This window comes from Protopterus annectens, chromosome 16.part0 (assembly GCF_019279795.1).
Source record: "Protopterus annectens isolate FY-2018-M chromosome 16.part0, PAN1.0, whole genome shotgun sequence".
In the NCBI taxonomy this organism is placed as follows: Eukaryota; Metazoa; Chordata; order Ceratodontiformes; family Protopteridae; genus Protopterus; species Protopterus annectens.
Window position 1 is genome coordinate 136,850,157 of NC_056750.1, and position 17,096 is coordinate 136,867,252.

The window sequence follows — 17,096 nt, forward strand, 5'->3', positions numbered from 1 at the left end:
GAAGCCATAAAACTTCGGAAAACGATCGCAGGTAGCCGAAAACAGCAAAAAACAGCAATCCTATTAATCCAGGCCTAAAGCATTTCAAAAGAAGACTAAGGATTACCCAGACCTCGAGCCACAGTAATCAGCAAATCCTACCTCAGGCAGCCTGATAGTCCCAACGGAAATACAGTTCAAGTCTCAGAAGCAGGTACACTTTTAAAAACCTTCAGAAAAGTAATTTTTGCTTCATTTTTTGCAGAAACAGAATATTTAATCCCATCTACTGTGAATGTTAATGAATTAGGATATTTCATTTGAAATTTAACCTGTTTATCAATGAGAAATCTGCAGTAAGGAGATAAGGACTGTCTTGCTTGTCTGATTTGCACAGGTAAATCTTGAGCCAGAGAGATTTTGTTGTTTTTCCACATACTTCCACCACTTTTTTTTAACAGTTACCAGTATTCTGTTAACATCCTGGTAGTTGAGAATTTTTACATATACAGGTCTTGGAGTATTAGAAGCTTGTTGTTCTCTCAAAGCTCTGTGTGCCCTTTCAATAATGATTTGCTTTACCATGTCAGAGTCATTTAAGATCACTGTAAATATTTGTGTTATAGATGGGATTAAGTCATTATATTGCACCGATTCTGGAATTTCTCTAATAATGATGTTATTTCTCCTGGATCTTGCTTCTAAGTCAGTGATTTTGCTTTGAATAGCCTGAATATCCGAATCATGTATACTTGTTTTTTTCGCTAGTAGATTTAGTTTGTTTTCATTTTCAGAAATCCGAGCTTCAGATCTTTCCATTCTTTCAAGTAGTTGGTTGCAAGAGTTTCCAAACGTTTGTATTTGGCTAGTTAATTCTTTCAGAGCCTCTTGAATGGGTAATAAGGCAGATGTTCTTCGTCTCACATTGCTGCAGTCATAACCATTGGGGTAGTCCGCTGTCCTCGGTCGGCCCGAATACCAAAGAATTAGGCTGACGTCGGTCATAGGCGCCCTGAGTTGACATCAGTACGTAGTATTACTAAAGCGCATGACCGACGTCATATCCTTAGTCTTTCTTGCCGCGTGGTCCGAAGCAGAAGCAGCGTTTGCAAGTGCCGTTCAGCTTTCTGAAATTGTCGTTTTCGAGTTTCAGACCGGAGACCAAGTTGGGCTAAGTACCCCGTTGGGGAAAACTTTTGTCTTTTCTTGCTTTAGTTAATCCGGATGTCAGAAAAAGTTAATAATTGTATTTCTTGTGGGAAACAGATACCTCATAGGGACTACCATTCTCTGTGTATTCCTTGCTTGGGGCCTGAGCACGACGTTGTCAGGTGTCGCTTTTGCGCTAGATTTAATAAGCGCACCATTAAACGTAGATTAGACTGTGCTAGGCTTGTTTTCGGTAAGCGGTGTAACTACAACATGCTGTCGGATTCTCCGACGCCTGCTACCGCGAAAAAGAAGAAAGAGAAAGTTTTAAGGTCTAAACCGGAGGAGTCGTCCGTTGCGGACGCCGGTTCTATGGAAACCACGGTTGAATCTGTGGATCTAGCCGAGGCCTCGGCTGAATCCCAGGGGGAGCCTTTGCTTTTGCAGGAGTTGGTTTCTCAGGAGGTAGGCCAAGCTGAGGGGGCTTCTCAGGTGTCTGTGGTTCCATCCCTTCAAAAGGTTAGTAGGCCTTCTACTTCAGTGGCTAAAGGGCCTGCTAAGTCTAAATCTGGTCCTACTGGTTTGGGACATAGCCCTAGTTCTTCAGGTTCTGTTCCTAAAAAACATATGTTGAAGATGGCAGAGGATTTGATTACTTTGATTAGGGGTTCTATGCCCCCTCCTGACAAGAGGCCTAGGGGGGAGTCTGTTTTAGAGGGAATTGAGCATTCTTCTGATTATTCTGAGTCCTCAGCTGAGGATGTTCAGGATTTTCCTTCTTATTCAGATTCGGAGACAGAGGATTCTTGTCCTTCTGCTTCTCCTCCAGAGGATTTTTCTTTTTCTGAAACCCTGCATTCCATGAGGGAGCATTTCAAGTGGGAAGGTCAGGATTTTTCGGATTCTCGTAAAAGGTTGAGGGAATTTTTGTTTTTACCACAACATAGGCCTTTGGCTATCCCCCCTGTTTTGGATGTTGTTCAGGATGTGTTTTCTGAGGCTTCTCTTAATCCTGATTCCTTACCCCCTGCTCCTGTCAAGCCAGATAGGTATTACAGAGTCCCTGAAGCTCATAAATATTTGTATAAGAGTCCTAGGGCTGATCCAGAAACCATTCTTCAAGGGCCTAAGGGTGTTAAGGCTTCTGTGGTTAATAATCCGGTTCCTTTGGACAAGGATTCTAGAGCTTTGGATAGGTGGGGTAAAAAAGTGTACACCTCTTCTACATTAGCTATGAGGGCTTTAAATTGCCAATTTCATATGCTGAAATATCAGAACTTTTTGTTAGGTCAATTGAAATCTAAGGTAGATGCCTTGTCTGAGGGTATAGAGTGCAAGGAATTGCAAGATTTGGTTCATGCTTCTGATCAAGTTGGTAAACATTCCTTGCAGTGTGGCTTTGATGCTATTCAGGCTTCTTCCAGGGTGGCTGCTACTGGTTCAGTAATTCGCAGGCATGCCTGGCTTAAGGATCAAAATTTGTCAGAGCATGTGAAAGCTCGGATTTTGGATGCTCCTCTTCAATCTGAAGTTCTTTTTGGTTCTCCTGTGGAGTCAGTTTTGAAAAAGATGGAAGAGAAAGCTAAGTCGATGCAGACGGTTAAGGACTTTTTGCAGGTGCAGCCCCCTAAATTTAGCAGGAATTGGCCTGCAAAAGGATGGTCTTACCCTTCTTCAGATTTTCAGTCCAGGGGCAGGTCTAGACGTGGTAGGGGTAAGACTCAAGCTCAGGGTTCCTTCAGACCTAGGACTTGGAGTTCCCCTGCACAATCTTCTGGTGAGGGCAGGGGTCAGCCTTTTTGTAAACAGACCCAATGACCTGTATTTTCTGCTGCCAGATCCCTCTTGTCTGGCAGCTCCTCTAGGGGGAAAGTTGGCTCTTTTCAAACAGAATTGGCATTTGGTCACCCAGGACAAATGGGTGTTGGACATAATAAATCGAGGCTACAAGTTTTATTTCCACACTTTTCCTCCTTTCAAAGGCATGCCAGACGTACCTCCTCAGCAAAGGCTGGAGGCGCAGGAACAAATTTCTTTGCTTTTACAGCTGGGAGCAATCCAGGTGGTTCCTCCTTCCGAAGTAGGCCTAAGGTTTTACTCTCGCCTTTTCCTAGTGCAAAAGAAAGGAGATTCTTGGAGGCCAATTCTGGACTTATCCATTCTCATTACATACCTGGACATTCCAAAGTTCAAGATGTTAACTCTACAGCAACTTCTGCCTATGCTAGGCAAAGATCACTGGATGGTAACTCTGGATCTCAAAGAGGCCTATCTTCACATTCCTATCAGGCCCAGTCGCAGGAGGTTTCTGCGTTTCCGGGCTGGTACTTCTCATTATCAGTTCTCTGCATTGCCCTTTGGTTTATCTACTGCGCCCAGGGTGTTCACGAAGGTTCTGGCCCCTGTCATAGCATTCTTCAGACTGAGGAGAATTCAAATTTATCCTTATCTGGACGATTGCCTGATCATGGCTCAAGACAAGTTACTTCAGCATCTGCAGTATGTAATGGCAGTTTTAAGATGCCTAGGGTATTCTGTGAACGAAATAAAGTCCAGTCTAGTACCCTCTCAGGACATGTGCTTTCTGGGTGTGAGACTGAATACAGCCTCTCAGATGGCTTTTCTGACCCCGGACAAACAAAGACTGCTTTTTTGTTGGCCATCACTTCTGCTAGAAGGGTATCTGAATTGCAGGCTCTCATGGCAGTGGAACCTTTTCTGATATTCCATAAGGATAGAGTTTCCTTGCGCACTAACCCCACCTTTATGCCAAAAGTGGTTTCTAATGTGGCCTTGAACCAGTCTATCCATTTGCCTACCTTTTATGCTGATCCCCAAAATAAAGGGGGAAAAGTTTTGCATTCGTTGGATATCCACAGACTGTTACATTACTATTTGAGCAGAACTAAGGAGTTCAGACAGTCTCAACAGCTATTTGTTTCTTTTGCTGTGACTTCTCAAGGGAAAGCTGTGTCTAAACAGACTATTTCAAAGTGGATTGGAAATTGTATTGCTTTTTGTTATTCCCATCATGGGAAGAATGTTCCTGCTGGGATCAGGCCTCATTCCACGAGGGCTACTGATACATCTACTGCTTTTCTGAGGGGTGTAGCTACTAAAGATATTTTGGAAGCAGCTACTTGGAGTTCAGTTCATACTTTTACCAAGCATTATCATCTTCCTCTTTACTCTAAATCCAGGGCTGGGTTTGCCACTGCAGTCTTACAGGGCATGTTAGCATCCCCTAATGCCTTTTAGTTTGCCAGCCTCCCTTTTTCCTTTGCTTTGGGATTCTACCCAATGGTTATGACTGCAGCAATGTGAGACGAAGAACATAGTACAGTTTTGTACCTACCATAAATGTAGATGTTCGAGGATCCACATTGCTGCAGTCCTATTTTCCCTCCCTCCTTCCCCCTCTGTTGTTAGGGTGGTTATGAGGTTTTTGTGCCTTGGGATGATTGTTATTTTCCCTTCTGGTTGTTAGGCATTTCTTTATAGAGGCTTTCTGACATCTGGGGCAAGAAAGACTAAGGATATGACGTCCGTCATGCGCTTTAGTAGTACTACGTACTGATGTCAACTCAGGGCGCCTATGACCGACGTCAGCCTAATTCTTTGGTATTCGGGCCGACCGAGGACAGCGGACTACCCCAATGGTTATGACTGCAGCAATGTGGATCCTCGAACATCTACATTTGTGGTAGGTACAAAACTGTACTTTTTGATGTCTTCCATATTTAGTGCTTGATCTAATTTAGTTTTAGTCTCTGGCTTTTGTTGTTCTTGTAGTTTAGTAACTTTTTGCCTTTTAGAGATCACATCTTTTTCCGGTGACCGTAGTTCTGAAAGTTTTGTTTTGGTAGTGGTTGTGTCCATATTTTTTTCCTCTTTCGACATCTTTGTCCAGTACAGAAGTATAAAGTATATAGAGCACACGGTGCCTTTGTTTGATTTCCTTGTCAGAGCCAGCTAATCTATTATAATCCTGTTGAATAATGTATTATTTTTCGGATTTTCTTCTTCCTACAAGGTAGTTAGATGAAGTTGTAGTTATTTTATCGAAGATTTAGTGTTAAAAAGTTCCTAGTATCAATTTAAAGTTTAGATAACCGAACCCATAAGTGAGAATAAAGGCGAGATAAACAACTCACATGGAACGTTATGGTAAGTACATAACTTCTATTTATTTGACTTGGGAAGTACAAGTAAGTTATTATTGGAAAGGATATTATATAAGATTGATATTACATTAGACTAATCATGATATGCTTTTGAATTGTTTAAAAGATATTCTGTTGTGACATTTTGTATATATGTCCTTTAAATAGTAGTTGAAATAAAGAAGCCCCCCTCCCAAAAAAAAGGAAATACAAATGAGAAAACAAGTCCTGCCACAGGATAGGCCTCCCTCTCTTCCTATATTGATGAAATATGTGGTGACTGTGAGTCTTTTCATCCAGCTACTTTAAAAGAAGTTTAGAATAAGTTGGTTTGGGCAGAATATCAAGCTGTGCAGATACCCCTGTTGAGGTTTTGATCTTGAGCTACTTAGCAGTGTAACCAGTAACCAAAAAAGTTCACAAACAAAAAAAATACTAATAAAATCTAAAAACAATGAAATGGGTAGATGTCATAATTTTAATAATAATTAGTTATGTGCTTTCATTTCCATAACAAAATGTCATGTTCTGTCCTTTATATAATGCATGATCCTGTGCATGTGGTGTTAAAAACTAAACTTTGTGAATAATAAAATATATGAAGAATACATAGGTTTTTATGTATGTATATGTATTTATGAAATGCATTGTATTCTTTTAAAATACTTTTATTCAAACCATTTAAAAACTTAGCTTGAAACAAATGTTCTACATTTTACCACTTTTGGGTGTACAACTAATACTAAAGGAGCCCAAACACTTATTGTAAAACTCCACCTTAAAACTTAGGCTCTTGCAGTGTTAAAACACTGCTTGTAAAATGTTTTTTTATTCATTGCTTATCTTGATGTTGAGTTTAGTCCGTGACTTTGGCAACAATCATTTGTCTGTGTTAGACCCTCTTGTAAGATGTTAGTGCCGGGGGGGTGTATGATGGCTCCCTATTTGCAGTCTTCTGTGAACCTGGCAGCTAAAGGCCCTTGACATTAGACTTTACTTCTGAGAAGTAGAAGCCAAACAGGAGTGGTCCTAGCACGGGGCCCTGCGGTGTCTTAGTAGAGGTGGTATCACCAATCTTGACTTCCTGGGTCCTGTCTGTGAGCCAGATGGCAATCCAGTGAGTTATGTAGGGGTTTATGCCCAGTTCAGTCAGTTTGACAACTATAGCCAAGTGGAATATTGCATCGAATGCTGTAGTCAGGTCCAGTTAGGCGATATGCACCATTTTCCCCTCATCCATTGACTTGGTGACCTTCTCAAAAAAGTCCACTAGTTTTAGTAGGCTTTATATTCCCCTGACAAAGTGAAACTGGGTTGGGTTCAGTGTCTGAATGTTGCTTGAAGGCTGAAGGGAACTTTAGAGTACAAGTTAATTGCCTAGCCCTGTAATAGTGTGTAGACTGAGTCCTTCGTACTTAACTATGAATCTATGAATATGTATGTGAGACGTTCTGTTGCACACTTCCACTTTCTTTTGCTGATTGTACAAGTTAGGATCATTTATTTAATAACCCTTATTGGTGAATACTTTGCACCAGATGTTATCCAAGGGATACATGATACCTACCTAAGGCTGTTCTCCCAAATTTTCAGGCAGTGAGTAAATATAGTCTTTACAAGTCCTTGAGTACTAGATACTCTAAAGTACATAACCTAATCAATATGAATCACAGAAAACACTCCACTACATTTCACACTTATTCTTAGTATTTTTTTTTCCAGAGGAAGAAATTAAAAATGAGGGACGTTTTTGTAGCATTCCACTTTCTTACCTGCAGTAAGAGATTGTCTAATGTTTTCAGACTTTATCCACTAAAGGGTATCAGTGAATCATTTTTGTTATGTAAAGTCAGTAATCAGTACAAAACATTTTATAATGCCCGCACCCCAATTTGTACAATGCTGGTAGGTGGAGGCTGTACGTTTCAAAAGGGTATGTCATTATGGGTTGTAATAATGGACTCAGTGGTCTGTGGATGAAAGTGTACATGAATGGATAATTTTCATCTTCAAAGAATAATACATTAGAAGAGATAATATTATTAACCTAACTGATACAGTCAGCAGGGGATGTTATTTTTATATTAATATTAGTGGCAGTGAGGCTCAGTATCAAAACACTGCACCCTGAAAATGAATGAGGAGCAGTATTAACTGACAGGCCCGATCGATTAACCATTGTCAGAGTTGTCAATGGCCAAGGACCCCCTTCCCCTTCAGGTACCGACAGGAGGAACTGAGGTCACACCATCAGAACCAATATGTTATAGTCCTGAAAAACGTTCTTCAACACTGCACACTAAACATGGGGACATCAGGAACTGTATACACCAAGCAGTAGGTACTGGGTGTCATAGTTCATAGGTAATCACCAGGCTAGCTGCCTTAATGGGCCATTCAAAGCCTAGCCAGTTTCACTGTCAAAGGTGAGAATCAAATACTGTACCTTGTGTCTGTGAGTCAAACACCTTAACCATAATACTAACCCCCAACATATGTGAATATTGGGCTTACTACTCTGAAGGGTCATTTTAAGCTTAGCCAATAGTCAGAGGTTAGAGTCAAACCCTGTACCTTGTGTTTGTGATGTAAAGACCTTAACCATTATACCAAACCAACCCTCCTAAAGTACAAAGGACATGCTGAGGCCTTGATGAGATTTGAACTCATGACCTTTGGTTTACCAAACTAGGGCTCGATCCCCTGAGCTGCAATACCATTCATGACATCAGATAATAAAGGTTGAGTGTATAGAAGGAATTAACTAGGTTACAGCCTGTCTGATGATTCATCCAGTGCTCTCACAACCTGTCCAGTGACTGATGCGGTGCTGTCACTTTTATCTGATGGTTGGTATAGTGCTGTGACATGTCCAATGACTGGTGCACTGCTGTCACACTTGTCTGATTATTGGTGCAGTGCTGTCATGACCAAATCAGTGCTATCACACTTGTCTGATTATTGATGCAGTGCTGTCACAACCAGACCAAAGACTGGTGCAGTGCTGTCATACTTGTCTGATTACTGGTGCAGTGTTGTCACAACCAGATCAGTGACTGGTGCACTGCTGTCACACTTGTCTGATTATTGCTGCTGTGCTGTCACAACCTGTCTGATTATTGCTGCTGTGCTATCACAACTAGCCCAATGACTGGTGTCACACTTGTCTGATTATTGGTGCAGTGCTGTTCAGCCTATCTGCTGACAGTATTGCTGGTATAGCCTGTCTAAAGATTGAGACAGCTGCCTTCGCACAATACCTGATGTATGCTGCAATGCTGCCAGTGCCTGTCTAATGATTAGTGATTTCTTGTCATACCGTAAAGACTGGTGCCCTGAAGTAAGGTAAGCTATATAGCTACCAAACAGCAGTTTTACAGATATAGCTGCTACCGGCTGTGTTTCTTGTTTCAACATTTATTTTATAAACTGTGACTAACCAAGCAGGTAAGGGGGTAGGGAGTAGAGCCAGGTGCTGTTTTGCTCTATCCACTCCCACACTTCTGGTGTTTTATTTTCTAGAGTAGATAACAGTTATACTGTATTAGATGATTTTAATTATGTACAGTTCTGGTGCTTATATTTTCTAGAGTAGATATCAGTTATGCTACATTAGCTGATTCTAATTATATTAACTGTAATCTCCTTCCAGACTGCATTTGTCAGATTAGAGAGATATTTGACTTTGAAGTCTATAAGTCGGAAATTCAACAAGATGTTCGAATAGTTCAAGATGCACTGGTAAGGCAGTTATTTTCTTAATTATTGACTTGCAAAATAAGACAATTTTTTAATCCTTTTTTTCCTTTTATAGTTTAAAATGGTAACTGTCCTACAGAGTGGCTCCCAAGTTATATCACTTGTTCATAGGTGAATTCTTTGCTAACTGCCCCGAAGTGCCATTTTAAGCCTAGCCAATAACCTAGGATCAGAATCAAACCCTGTACCTTGTGTTTATATAGTAAAGACTTCCAATAATTATTCCAAACCAACCCCATTGTCTCATGGAGAAAAGTACATTCTTATACTATTCATCTGCAGTAACAGTTTTTAAGTTTTCTTATTTGGTGGACATTCTTTTTTTTACTGTTTGTCAAATCATTAACCAGTTTTCTTTAAGGTGAGACATCCTTTTTATCTTTTTAGTGACTGTAGTTTGTCACTCTGAGGACACCGCAGGACACTTCACTGTTGGTGTCACAGTCTCATACAGGCATTGTAGTGGGGTGCCAACATGTACAGGCCATGGTAGAATTTAAAGCCCCACCCACACTCATGAATAGGATGGTTCGGTTCTTTGACGTACTGTGACAGCAAATGCATTTCAGTGCAGGCCTTCAGAGACAATAGGCTTAGCAGGTATCCCACCTCTTTGTTATGCTTCCAGGCATACATACAAGCAAACATTAAAAACAGAACATGAGCAACTAAAAGCATATATTAACAGGTGACATTACTTGAGTAACAGGGAGGAGGGAAACCACTATTCAAAAAACCTTCAGAAAAATGCAGTGGAAAAGTGAACATACTCTACATAAATACGTTATTGTTTACTTCTCTATAGTGCTTGTAAACATTTATTACAGCAAGTAAACAAATGTAAAATAAAAATAAAATGAAGTTAATGTTCAGTTTTTGCTTTGTTAGTGCATGTGTAGCATAAAGTTAACCTTTACCTGTAAGCTGGTAAGTAGAAGTTCTGTAAATTTCCCCTCGCTTTCTATTCACAGAGTGGTAAAGAAAGTAGTTTGGAGAGCTCTGACTGTTGCCACCATAATAAAGATCTGCAGCATTTGGAAAGAGCAGACGACAGTGACCACTGTTCTGGTAAGGAGTCTGATGGGAATAGAAGACATGCATGATCTTGCTTTGCCTTCTAGCAATTTATCACCAAATGTAATTTCCCTTTGAACTGCTTGCTTTTGAGAGGTAGCATTGCAAAGATTTTTATAGCTGTTGTATGTTGGGGTTCACTGATTTCTGAGGATCTTTGCTATTATGGTGTTATTTAGGTTTATTAATTATTTTGTTTAGGTTTTTCAGTGTTATTAGTATGGATTCCCTGGCCAATGTAAAGATTTATTTACAGAATTAATGTGATGTCTATGGAGACTTTGGGACCCCGCTCAATTATGTTATTTTAGATTCTATTTCACTTTTTTTCTCTTTTTTTATATGACATTGTACTGTGCTGGCTTCCATACTGATATTTTGGGAGAGCATCAGTTATACCATTTTGGGTTCCCTGAAATCATTTTGGTGCTACTTTGGTGCATTGTTTAATTTCTGTTTAAATGTTGGTATCCGTTCTCAAAGATGGTTTCATTTCCCTGTGACATTTGTGGTGTCACTTTCAGCATAATTTTAGGTTTGCCAGTGATATTTGAGGGGTTTATCAAATATGCTGCTTTAGATCCCTTCAAAATGTTGGAGTGAATACCTTCAAGAGTGCTTCCACGCATTTCTCCAGGATGTCTTTGCTTTCTCCAGGGATACTGTTTTTACTTCTTTAGTGCTGTAGTTTCATAACCAATGTTCCTAGAAATTCTACACTAATTTATAAGAAGTCCTGTGGGCTGTTGTTTTGGGTTCCATGATGCCTTAGGGGCCATCTCAGAAAATACGGATATTCTTCATGTTTCATTGTTGCAGTCCTGACTTGTGGGATTTCCTGCTGTGAAAGCTCTTGGCCAGCCCAACTACCAGAGAAAATTATTTCCTTCTCCTAAGGCTGGTGGACATCCTAACCCACATCAGTATGATTGGGTATATAGGGAGAAAGCCTACAGTCCTTTCTTGCCATCAGACCCTGAAGCAATGTTTCAGTGCATTGGTCAGTCTGCACCAGAGAGAAGTTGTCAGAAAGATAAGTACCCTGTTGGTGAATTCCTTTCTCTTGTCTTAAACTCGTGTCAGATAAAGTAAATAATTGTCTCTGCTGTGATAAGCAAATCCCACACACAGACTTCCACTCGCTTTGTATCACCTGTTTAGGCCCGGATCACAACGTCCCTATTTGCAATTTTTGTGCCTGTTAACTCTAGGACAATCAGATGTAAGGCCAAGATTTTGAAAGCCCTTGGCTAGCCCTACCTCCAGAAAAAAATTCTTTCCTTCTACTAAGGCTGGCAGATGCCCTAATCGATGTCAGTATGCTTGGGTATATAGGGTGCCAGCCTGTGTCATAAAATCAGTTTATTTCTTGTCCCGTAACAGGTAGGAGCCCCAAGTGAGCAGTAGGAAACTGAGGAAGAGAACCGCTACAGGCAGAGAGGACCAAAATCTGAATCCTCAAAAGAAGTTGTGAAGATATGTGAAGGCTGTCAGCCTAGCTGGATAGAATTTTGTAAATATTAATGTAAGCCACAGGCTTGTTCTCTTAAATGTGAAAAGACTGTATTGGATGTTGAATTGCAAAAATGTTACCACATTGAACTCTGCTGGAGGAAAGCTGATAAGTCAAGCATTGTATAATTGTTTGATCTCAAAACTTAGACCTGAGATGTCTGGATGAAGGAATTCTTCCTATTGTTTTGAGACTAAAATTATTTGCTAGATTTTACATATAATGTATTTAATTGCTGTAGTTCCTAACCAGGTGCAAGCTTACTAAGAAATGTTAATGTAGAGTTTATCTTAGCCTGGGAAACCACAGAATTGTTAAGAATGATGTAATCTAAAATGAGTCAGCAGGATGGTATTATCAATTCAAAGGACTTTCTCAGAGACAGAGAGAGAGCTTTTTGGATGTTCTTCGTGTTTCACTGTTGCAGTCATTACATTTGGGTAATCTACTGGCAGGTTTCCCTCAGTCGGCCTGAATATCAAAGTCTTGGGTCCTGCGTCGGTTGCTGTCTCCTCTTCTATGACGTCGGGTCTATAAAGCATGCAGCCGACTCAATTTTCTTCAGTTTTTCGTGCCGCACGATGCCCGAAGCAGAAGCAGTTCGCAAGTGCTGGTCGGCCGACTCCTGAAATTTTCGCATTCGAGTTTCAGAACTGAAGTCTTCAATTAAAGCTAAGTACCCCATTGGGGAAACTTTTTCTTGCTCCTTTCCGATGTCAGTAAAGGTTAATAATTGCATTACTTGTGGGAAGCAAATACCTCATAAGGATTTTCATTTGTACTGTATTCCTTGCCTAGGCCCAGATCATAACGTGCCTTGCTGTCAGTTTTGTGCTAGATTTAACCAACGCACTATTAAGCGTCGGTATATCTTTGCTTCAAAATATTTTGGAAACAGATTTAATTACCCTGAAATGTCATCGGATAAGAATCCGACTACCGGAGTTCACAAAAAACGCAAAGAAAAGGGCAGAGACAGACTGTCGAGGTCCAAAACCGACTAAGCTTCTAAGCCAGTCACTGGTACTCAGTGAGGAGCTTTCGCAGCCCCTGATACCCACTACTTTTGAGTCGCAGGCCTCTACTGAGACCCATGCGGAATCCGGTATGCCGCGAGATTCTACCCACGGATGTCTCTCCCTCGGATGGGTCCGGAGCTGCTGAGCAGGCACCGGCTTCTGAGGGTGTTTTCAGGCCTCAACATTTCTATATAAAACCAACGCCAGCTTCAAAAACGTCTAAGGCTAAAAAAATGACGCATGAGCCACATGCTCAGGCCCCTATGCCTAAAAAACAGATGATCAAAATGGCTGAGGACTTAATTACCTTGATCAGGGGTTCCCAACCCCCCCCCCCCCCGATAAGAGGCCTAGGCAAGACACTGATTATGAATCTTCAGATCAGGTTTCTATTTCTTCTGATTCCTCTTCTGATCAGGAATTTTCTGTACCACCCTATGAGGATTCAGATGCAGAAGAATCCAGCCCATCTGCATCTCTTCCTGAAGATTATTCTTTTGGAGAAACCTTGCATACTTTAAGGGAACATATTCATTGGGAGAGTCAGGATTTCTCTGAATCAAAAAAGAGGCTTAGGGATTTCCTCCTCCTTCCTCAACATAGGCCTTTGGCTATACCTCCTGTATTAGACATTGTTGATGATGTGCTTTTGGAATCAAGCATGGCTCCTGATTCCGTACCTCTGGCTCCTAGTAAGCCAGACATATTACAGGGTTCCTGACTCCCACAAATTTTTATTCAAAAATCCTGCTGTTGATCCTGAAACTGTCTCACCAGGGTCCCAAAGGTGTAAAGGCCTCTACAGCCAAGAATCCTATCCCCTCTGATGGAGATTCCAGGGAGCTGGATAGATGGGGAAAGAAGGTTTATACGTCTGCAACCTTGGCAGTTAGGGCCTTAAACTGCCAGCTTTATATGCTTAAATATCAACAGCATGTTATGGGATTATTGAAACAGAAAATGATGTTGATTTCTGAATGTGTGGAAAATAAAGAATTACAGGAATTATTGCATGCAGCAGAACAGGTTGGAAAGCATACTTTGCAATGTGGTTTTGATTCCTTGGAGGTAGTTACTGGATCTGTGATTAGAAGGCATGCCTGGCTCAAGGAGCAAAATCTGCCTGTTCATGTTAAAGCTAAATTGTTGGATGCACCTTTACAGCATGATACTCTGTTTGGTAATAAGGCAGAAGAGGTTTTAAAGAAAATGGAAGACAAAGCTAAATCTATGCAAACTGTAAAAGATTTCTTACAAGTACAGCCACCCAGATTCAGTAGACACTGGCCTACTAAAAATTGGTCCTTTCCTGTGTCCAACAGAGCCTCACAAGGCAAATCCAGGTGCTCAAAAGGCTCTAGATACCAATCACAGGGTTCTTACAGGTCAAAGCAGTGGGGTGCCTCTACCTCCAAATCTGGAGGAAACAAAGCACAACCCTACAGTAAGCAGTCTCAATGGCTTCCCTCTACCATCACCAAGGACTTATCTTTTGGCAGCCCCCTTGTGGGGAAAATCAGCACTTCATGCTCAGAATTGGCAGTTAATAACCCAGGACAAGTGGGTATTAAACATAGTATCCCAGGGGTACAGATTTCATTTCCATACCTTGCCAATTCCAAACGGTTGGCCAGATCTGCCACAAAATCAACGGGCAGAGGCTCAGAAACAAGTTATGTCCCTCATGGATATGGGGGCTATTCAACCAGTACCAGAACAGGAAAAAGGACAAGGTTTTTATTCAAGACTGTTCCTGGCACCCAGAAAAAACAATGCCTGGTGTCCAATACTGGACTTTTGAACACATTCTTGGACATCCCAAAATTCAAAATGCAGACTTTACAACAGCTTCTGCCCATGCTGGCAAGAACGCTTGGTTAGTGACGCTAGACTTAAAAGAGGCATACCTGCATATCCCAATAAGGGAATCGTGCAGAAGATACCTCCGCTTCAAGGCAGGTTTTATGCATTACCGATTCTCTGTACTGCCCCCTTTGGCTTATCTACTGCGTCCAGGTTCTTTACAAAGTGCCTAGCACCAGTAATTGCATTTTGCAGACAAAGAAGCATACAAATCTATCCTTACTTGGACGACTGTCTCATTCAAGCAGAAGACAAGGACATTCTTCTTCAACATCTGGCATTTGTAAAAAGGCTTCTAACATGCCTAGGGTACACAATAAAAGAAAAGAAATCACAACTGGTACCCTCTCAAAAAATTACATTCCTGGGTGCAAGCTTGAATACAACTGCCCAGATGGCTTACCTTACACTAGACAAACAAAGGCAACTGACTATTTACTTCAAACAGATGGCAACAAAAACCCAGTTATCTGCAAGACAAATATGGCAGGCTTTGGGGTTCTTGGCATCCTGCATTCTACTAATTCCATATGCAAGACTGCATATGAGGAAACTACAGTGGCATCTAAAAAGTTTATGGAGTCAACATTGTCACAGTCTGGAAACAATGAATGTTCATCGTGTTTCACTGTTGCAGTCATTACACTTGGGTTATCCTGCTGGCAGGCGACCCACAGTCGGCCCGAGTTCCAAAGTCTTGGTCCGGCGTCGGTTGCTGTCGCCTCTTCCCTGACGTCAGTGCGCCAGGGGTATAAAAGTTGCAACCAACACCATTTTCTTCAGTCTTTCTTGTCGCACGGTGCCCGAAGCAAAAAGCAGTTCGCAAGTGCCGGTCGGCCAACTCCTGAGATTTTTAAAATTGAATTTCAGAACCGAAGTCTTTAATAAAGCTAAATACCCCGTTGGTGAAACTTTTTCTTGCTCCAGACCGATGTCTGTAAAAGTTAATAATTGTATTTTTTGTGGGAAGCAAATACCTCATAAGGACTTTCACTCTTACTGTATTCCTTGCCTTGGCCCTGATCATGACGTTACTAGTTGTCGGTTTTGTGCTAGATTCAATAAACGCACTATTAAACGTCGGTTTGAATTTGCTTTACATTACTTTGGATGAAGATTTAATTATATAATGCCGTCGGATCAACCGACCAGAATGTATAAAAAAAACGCAAAGACAAAGAAAGAGACAGGCATCCGAGGTCCAAAACAGACGACAAAGCCTCTTCTAGGCCAGTCGCCGGTTCTCAGTGAGGCGCTTTCGCAGCCCCTGACACCTGCTACCTCAGAGCCACAGGCCGTAACCGACAGCCACGTGGAGGCCCCGAGGCCTGTGGAAACTCAAGGTACTGGGCCTACGGAAACTGTGGCCTCAGATGGGTTCAGAGCAGCAGGCACCGGCTTCTGAGGGTGTCTTCAGACCTTCACAGCTTACAATCAAGGCTACTACAGCAGCAAAGTCAAAGACAAGGAAACAAGTGCAGCATTCTCCAGAACAGTCATCCATGCCAAAGAAACAGATACTTAAAATGGCCGAAGACCTTATTACCTTAATCAGGGGCTCCCATCCCCCTCCTGACAAAAGGCCTAGGCAAGACACTGATTGTGATTCTTCTGATCAGGTTTCCATTTCCTCTGATTCTTCTTCTGATCAGGGCTATTCTCTCCCTCCTTATGAGGACTCTGATGCTGAAGAGTCCATTCCTTCAGCCTCACCACCTGAGGATTATTCTTTTGCGGAAACCCTGCACACCATGACGGAGCATTTCCACTGGGAGAGCCAGGATTACTCAGACTCCAAGAAAAGGCTCAGAGATTTCCTTTTATTGCCTCAGCACAGGCCCCTGGCTATCCCCCCTGTGCTGGATATTGTAGATGTTGTTTTTTCTGAATCCAGTCTGTCTCCAGATTCTTTACCCCCTGCACCAGTAAAGCCAGAAAGGTACTACAGGGTCCCTGACTCTCATAAATTTCTTTACAAAAACCCCGCTGCAGACCCAGAAATAATTTTCAAGGTCCTAAAGGGGTTAAAGCTTCCACTGCCAAAAATCCTGTCCCCTCAGATAGGGATTCCAGAGCTCTGGACAGATGGGGGAAAAAAGTTTACACTTCTGCTACTTTAGCTGTAAGAGCTTTAAACTGTCAGTTTCACATGCTTAATTATCAGCAGTATCTCATGTCATTGTTAAAGCAGAAAATGGTTACAAATACAGAAAGTCCTGACAGTAAAGAAATGCCGAAATTATTAACAAGTGGGAAAGCATACTCTGCAATGTGGTTTTGATTCATTAGAGGCTTCTTGTAGAGCCGCAGTTACAGGCTCAGTTATTCGAAGACATGCTTGGTTGAAAGAACAAAGTTTACCTGACCATGTTGAGGTAAAATTATTGGATGCTCCACTACAGCATGATACTTTGTTTGGTGATAAGGCAGAAGAGGTGTTAAAGAAAATGGAGGATAAAGCAAAGTCAATGCAAACGGTGAAAGATTTCTTACAGGTTCAACCACCTAGATTTAGCAGAAACTGGCCTTCAAAAAATTGGTCCTTTCCAGTGTCAGACAGGCTACAAAGATACAGAC

At 41.5% G+C, this 17,096-nt stretch overlaps 1 protein-coding gene across 1 annotated transcript in view; it reads left to right on the forward strand.

The window, feature by feature from the left end:
- LOC122790878 (receptor-interacting serine/threonine-protein kinase 2-like) overlaps positions 1-17,096 on the forward strand; it is a 528,574-nt gene that overhangs the window by 482,135 nt on the left and 29,343 nt on the right. The window contains exons 7-8 of the mRNA XM_044058543.1: positions 8,944-9,032; positions 10,022-10,118. Coding sequence (XP_043914478.1) covers positions 8,944-9,032; positions 10,022-10,118 — 186 coding nt within the window. The remainder of the gene's footprint in view (positions 1-8,943; positions 9,033-10,021; positions 10,119-17,096) is intronic.